The sequence below is a fragment of the Quercus robur genome, chromosome 6 (assembly GCF_932294415.1).
Source record: "Quercus robur chromosome 6, dhQueRobu3.1, whole genome shotgun sequence".
NCBI classification, from domain to species: Eukaryota; Viridiplantae; Streptophyta; class Magnoliopsida; order Fagales; family Fagaceae; genus Quercus; species Quercus robur.
The window spans coordinates 48,556,887-48,563,858 of NC_065539.1; the positions used below are offsets into that span (position 1 = coordinate 48,556,887).

At 35.9% G+C, this 6,972-nt stretch overlaps 1 protein-coding gene across 3 annotated transcripts; it reads right to left on the bottom strand.

The window, feature by feature from the left end:
* Positions 1-2,189: 2,189 nt before the first annotated feature.
* Positions 2,190-6,605, bottom strand: LOC126689193 (probable 1-deoxy-D-xylulose-5-phosphate synthase, chloroplastic). Of its 3 annotated transcripts, none has more exons than XM_050384274.1 (10): positions 6,159-6,605; positions 5,728-5,856; positions 5,448-5,612; positions 5,163-5,313; positions 4,440-4,711; positions 4,089-4,362; positions 3,421-3,728; positions 3,030-3,311; positions 2,647-2,931; positions 2,190-2,513 (listed from the first exon to the last, which is right to left on the bottom strand). In XM_050384274.1, exons 1-10 carry the CDS (start codon positions 6,294-6,296, stop codon positions 2,364-2,366), a joined length of 2,154 nt encoding a protein of 717 aa, XP_050240231.1. In that variant the 5' UTR covers positions 6,297-6,605; the 3' UTR covers positions 2,190-2,363. The 3 variants fall into 3 exon arrangements, with proteins under 3 accessions (XP_050240231.1, XP_050240228.1, XP_050240230.1); XM_050384271.1 differs by having other exon boundaries at positions 5,728-5,862; XM_050384273.1 differs by having other exon boundaries at positions 3,030-3,307; positions 3,417-3,728; positions 5,728-5,862.
* Between the last annotated feature and the right edge of the window lie 367 nt (positions 6,606-6,972).

Below are 6,972 nucleotides of genomic sequence, written 5' to 3' on the forward strand. Positions count from 1 at the left end.
TGGTCATATAAGTGTATGTTTCAATGTGATTTTTTGCTAAAAGCTTTTCTTTTTAATTAAAAAATAATAATCAAAATGCTTATTTGTTTATTAGTTGAAAGTTGGTTAAAGGATAATTTTATGTCTACAAACAATGAAAGTTTAAAAATTGTATGATAAACAAATAAGCTAAAAACTTAAAAGAAAATGTTATTACCAAATAGACACTTATACAGGAATGTCAAGCTTCCATCTATAAAAATAAATAAAATAAAAAGGCAACAGCAACAACCAGCCCCATAAAGCAGTCTTCACATATGGGATCCACACATTTGTGAATCTCTCATGCTATGAGAAGATGGTCTTATGAAATCGTCGGTCTTATGAAACCGCTCCATGAAACACCTCCTTGCAAGTAATGCATTATAAAGTTTCCATTGATCATATAGTACCTCTTTACTCTTTATTGGTTAAGGATCCCAACTCTCCCAGAATCATGTGTAAGACTGTTGCCAATCTCTAAGCAGCAGAGGTATATGACAGTCGCAAAACACCCCAACAGAACTAGTGCACAGAATGCACAAGCTCAAAGACTTAGCTAGCTGTTTGACAAAGATTTCAAATGATTTTTTTCATGTCTTGTTCTAGGTGAGAATTGTCTAGAGCCTATAAGAGAAAATATACGCCTGTTGTATTTGGTGAATACTTTTAAACTTTCTCTCTGTTTTCACTCTTAGACTCTGGCTCTAAATAGAAATTAACCAAATCTTATTAATGCAGTAAGAAAGAATACAAGAAAATAATACATCAACTATACTCTGTTGCATGTATTATGTATACAAGAGTAGAGCTCTGTAACAAACTAAGAAACTGAATCCTAACTAACTACCAATTGCACAATAGAAATGGTTTACACTACAGTTATGGCTTGTTAGGTTCTTAAAGTTTAGAACAATTGACAAATCGTGAACACAAACTTGTCTAGATATAAATCCTAGAGTCTATAGATATTATTAGACAATACTTAAGGTGATACAAGTCAAAATTCAAGAATATACAAGTTGCAAAAAGAAGAGTTCAGAAAATGTCTGGTTCGACCAATCAAAATACAGGTCTGCAGAATTTTAAGTTTGGCCCAACAGCAATTCAAGCCCAAAAAGGATTAGGATTTCAAATCTATTTCTCCTAGTATATAAAAAAAACCCTAAGCACGTTTTTATGAGACTTTTCAGAGAAAGAAGAGTGTATCTCTTTTGTATCTAGGGTTTTATACCCAAAAAACTCTCTCATATCTTCTATTGGTGTTATTCATTGAAAAATCTCAAGATCAAGTGTTATAAAAGTTGCTGCCTTCTCTAGTCATCAAATGTGCTAATGATCTAAACCTTCAACAGTGGTCTTGGAGTCACAAACAGGAGAGTTTGTGTTGTTAAATCTTTGGAGTCTTAAAGTCACAAGTGTGGGTGCTTGTGTTGCAAAGGCCTAATAGAGAAAGAGTCTGTGGATTTGGAACTTACATGTGGTCATGTCAATAAGTTCTACATGTGATAGCAATAGGATGTTAGTGGTCTAAATCTTATTGTAAACTATGATTCTCTATAGTAGATTGTTTTTTACCTTGAGGATAATTAGGTTAAATCCTTCCCAGGTTTTTTACCGATTTGGTTTTCCTGGGTCATCATATCGTTGTGTTATTTACTTTTCCACTACTTTGCATGATATGATTATTTTGTTTTAACCTAGATCTGAATAATAAACTTAAGTATTCATTTGCTTAATTAATTAGATTAAACAATCTAGTTTACATGGATCTAAAAACCTAACATGGCTAATTACAGATAGAATTAAAGGTTGATTAACATGCTCACAGATCCCATTGGCTCAACTAATTAAGTTGATTACGGTTATCGTGGGATTGCTAAATCAAAATGACTTCGTGTTGGAACTTTGAGGCATCTGCCGCTCAGATGAGTTGCTTAAGCGACATTTACCTTGAATGTGAATGTATGGCAATGCAAATATTTGCAATCCACAATTATGAAGCAGTATTTATCGAAGACTTTACTCTTCCAAAATTGACATGACTTTTACTATAGAACACAGAACTAGATTGCCAAACATTTTGTACCTAATTAATTAATTGACCATGCAACAGGCTTCAATTAGCTATGTTTTACACCTTTGATGCTTTTCCAATTAGAGTACCCTGGTTGTTCATAACAAGCGGATGCTGTTATTTGATGTACTGGATTGGATTGGTCCAGTATAGGTTACATTTATAAGTTGACACTACTTTACAAAAAATGATAGAAGAAAGTTACATTACAGCTTTAATTTGTACATTGTTGTAAGTGTAAAACCAGGACCTCTTTTAAAGTTTTCTTTTAAGACATGATCTCCAGTGCCTCTCTTGTTTGTCCAATTATATTGAACACTGTTGCTGCAATATGATATGGTGTAAGGCCCGCGTCAGTCAATTGATCAGCGGGTGATCCATGGTCAATGTACCGATCAGGCAGAACCAGAGGTCTCCACTGCAAAGGTGGCACAAAGTGAGTTATCATAAGCTGAGTTCACCACTAGTGTGTTCATAGAAATATCACACTTTAGTGTTTCAGTTCAATTTCTAAAATTGCCAAAATTCTGCAACAATATTTAGATTCATACCTTTACTTCACCGTCAAGAAGGCCATCAAGGGCCAGGAACTGAGCAACATGAGACCCAAATCCCCCAATTGATCCTTCTTCAACTGTAATTAAGTACTCATGTGATTTTGCTAAGCTGCGAATAAGGGCACGATCCAATGGTTTGCAAAAGCGTGCATCTGCAACTGTGACTCTTAAGTCACGGGATTCCACTAAAGATGCTGCAGCCAAACAGCTCTGAACTGCTGTTCCATAGCCCAAAAGTGCCACTCTTTCACCCTCTATCAGTATCCTACCTTTTCCAACCTGTAAGAAAATGACAATCCATTTCCAATTTGTTTAGAAGTACATTAAAATATTTCTTGACTATTGGGACAGATAGCAGACTCTCAGATGAAAGTTACCTCAAGGGGAATGCCTTTATTCCCAGGTGGTAGCTGAACACCAACCCCATTCCCTCTTGGGTATCGGAAACAACTGGGCCGGTCATCTATTGCAGCAGCAGTGGCAACCATGTGAAAGAGCTCTGCCTCGTCAGAAGGAGCCATAACCACCATGTTGGGGAGGCAGGCCATAAAGGTGACATCAAAAGCCCCACAATGTGTGGGACCATCTGCTCCAACCAGTCCAGCTCTGTCCATTGCAAATCTCACCGGCAATTTCTGCAAATCCACATCATGTACTACCTGTGTATGAACCAATATCAGTACTATAATTACCATTACAGAATATCATTTTAGAAAGTTCTCAATTGAACAATGATAAGGAGAAAGTTAGAGAACCATTCGGACTTGCCTGGTCATAAGCCCTTTGCATGAAAGATGAATAAATTGCACAGAAAGGTTTAACACCTTCACAGGCCAGACCTGCAGCAAAAGTAACTGCATGTTGTTCTGCTATCCCAACATCAAAGCATCTTGTTGGGAAACGGCGTAGAAATTGATTCAAGCCTGTTCCACCTCCCATTGCAGCATGGATTGCAACAATATCTTTGTCAATTTCTGCTTCTGCAATCAAAGCCTCTGCAAAATATGTTGTGAAAGACTGTGTAGGTGCCTTGGTTTTGAATTGCTTTCCAGTTGCTGGATCAAATTTGGCCACTCCTGCAAAAGCAAGACCAAGTGTGTTCATCACTAAGCAAGAAAAAAGAAATATAACACACTCTTGTCTGACTATATACATCATATATCTTTTACAAAGCAAATTAAGGAGGACGATTTTTCTTTGCATAGAATTTCAAACAAACAACATTGTTTTAATAGTCTTTTTAGATCTAGTGAGACCTAATAGTGACAAGTTTGTGCACTCAAATGCTAAGAAGATCCCAAGTAAAGAGAAAAACTAAGAAAAATAAAACCAAAATATATCAGTCCCATGTAAAGTCAAAATCCTCACCCAACCACCTTTTTCATTTTTTTTTTAAATCATTAAAAAAAATTTAATGGTAATGTTTCTGTATTTACCATGATACTTGTCTGCTGCTTTCTCTGCATATGGGTATCCCCGGCCTTTCTCAGTAACAACATGGATCAGAACTGGACCCGTTGTTTTGGTACTTTTAACCTCTTTGAGAATGGAAATAAGATCATCTATGTTGTGACCATCAACAGGACCTATATAATAGAGTCCAAGCTCTTCAAAAAGGGTTGATCCAGAACCACTGATCATCCCACGGGCATATTCATCAACTTTAGCAGCCAGTTCATGCATGGGACCACCAATTTGTTTAGTAACTCCCTGTAACAATCTCAGTCAGAATAAAAGTAATCCCAGTTTCAATTTCTTTGTAATCACTCAAGTTCATTGTTTCATACCTTGGCAACCTCTCTTAGTTCTCTGAGAGGCCTGTTAGATTGCAACCTACTGAGAGCACTGCTTAAAGCTCCTACAGGTGGTATTGGCCCATCTAGAGTAGCAGTAGGTAAAGAAACCTGTTTATTGTCATTAAGAATAACAATCATGTCTGAGTCAAGGTACCCAGCGTTGTTCATGGCTTCATATGCTTGCCCTGCAGTCATGGCACCGTCACCTATAACAGCAACTACATTATTCCTCCTTCCTTTTAGATCCCTCCCCACAGCCATTCCTGTTTGCACAACAACATACCAAAGGTTAAAACCAAGAAGAGAATCAAACTTTATGCACTATGAATTTTAATTGAGATAGAGAGATCAGCAAGTCATTGATAATCAATCGATTGTATTTCCAAGGAACAGTTAGCATGTTATATCATGAAGAATCTGCATGATATACAACTTCTGAGTTATTTAAATCTATCAGCATCCCGCAAATAACCATATGAACAAACAAAAGAGGAGGCCACTTTCTTTAACTTTGAAGAAACATAAATCTTTGGAGGATGGAGAATGAGTTAACCATGGAATTGTTGTCAAAAATGAATTATGTATCATCTTATGCTGTAAATGCAATTCTTAAAAGAGGTTTTAGTCTAACAATAAGATAAACAGCTGCATATACTGGAACATATTGAATTTAATGTGTCCTGAAACTGAAATTGAAGCATAACAGATAAGTACCCAGTCCAGCTGAGATGGTGGTAGAACTGTGACCAGTGCCAAAGCAATCATATTCACTCTCCGAGCGCTTTGTGAACCCTGCTAACCCATTTGTCTGCCTGATAGTGTGCATCTTACCTCTTCTCCCAGTCAAGATCTTGTGTGGGTAAGACTGCAAAATCAGTAAAAGTAACAATCAAATTAAGAACAATTGTCCTATTGATATTTTCTTTTTTGAGCTAGATTAAACAAGTTTGAACATTAAAGCTTTATCAAAGGAGAACTTAAGGATTGTGAGATTGGAACCTGATGACCAACATCCCATAATATCCTATCTTGAGGGGCATTAAAGACATAATGGAGAGCGACAGTGAGCTCAACAACACCAAGGCTTGAGCCAAGGTGACCTCCAGTTTTAGAAACATTAAAGATAACATCAGACCGCAGTTCATCTGAGAGTTGCTTCAGCTCCTGTATCAAGGTTTTGAATGATGTTATTACTTACTTTTATAACTGTTATACAACCATGATAGGCTCCTCTTGAAATGAAATTGTAATAGCCATATATATGTTTGTAGTTTTGTACCTTCACAGATAGATTTTTCATGTGAATTGGATAGTTTATGGTATCCAATAACGGAGTTGGCGGCCTCTGTGAGTGATACTCATCTTTTTCTGAAAGTGATGCACAAACCCCACCTGGCCTTTTCCTGACCTGTATCTAATCAGAACAAAACACAACCATTTCTTTCAATAAGTTTATGCTTCTTTGGACATTTAAAATAGCAGAAATTTAAAAATCAAACCGAAAAAAGACACACACACCTCCCCCACAAAACATAATTCAAGTTCAACAAAAGTTTAGAATGACAAGAAGATAATAATTAAAGATAATGACAAAATGAAAAAGACCCAGTTTTCCTTTGTCAGTTCAGCCACATGGGTATTCCTTCATACATGTAATAAGTGTGTTTGTTTGATAAACAAATAACAAATATATATGAACATAACTCAAACCTGATTGCGCTTGTGCTGAAATTGGCACTGTAGATCTGTTCCCAAGGTAAAGTGAGATGAAAATGAAGCAACTTTTTGAGGATCTGAAGCAGCTGCCCTGCTCACATGGGCAGGAAAAGAAAATGCACAAAGAGCCATTGCTAACTGCTAACCAAGTAACAACAGCAATAACAAAGTACACAGAAGAAAACCCAATGAACTTAAAGACTAATACTTTAGCTCAAAGCATGAAGAACCCAGAAAAGAAAACAAGATAAGCAAGGATTGGTGCTACTGTTTCCCCACTAATAAATGCTGCTTGTTAGTGGTGGTGTAGTTGAATAAATAAGAAAGAGAATGTGTTTTTATTAAGTGCTGAAGAAAGAGTGTGTGGTCTGAAAGTAGCGGAAGTGAAAGACACTGCTTCAGACACCGAATTCTGTTCTGCCAAATCCTAACTGGTATAAACTTTTGTAACTTTTGCTCCTATATATGGGAAAAATTGTAGGACCAGCGCCATTTCAAGGACCTCTATGGCTGGCCAATTCTCATTGGACCACGTCACCAAAAATCACAAACAGATAGATTGAAATATATGAAAGGTGGGGGAGATTGTAAATAGCAATGTTTCCGAGACAATATTTTTTGTAATATTTTTTTATTATAGTTGAATTGACAAAATTTTAATGATTATTATTTTTATTCATAGTTAATATCACTTTTTAGCTATTATAAAAAAAATGTAAATTTTTTTTGTCTTTATATGTATATGTTTGAAAAATAATTATTTTTTTGTTTCCTTTTCATTTTTATTTTAAATTATTTAACTTTTAAA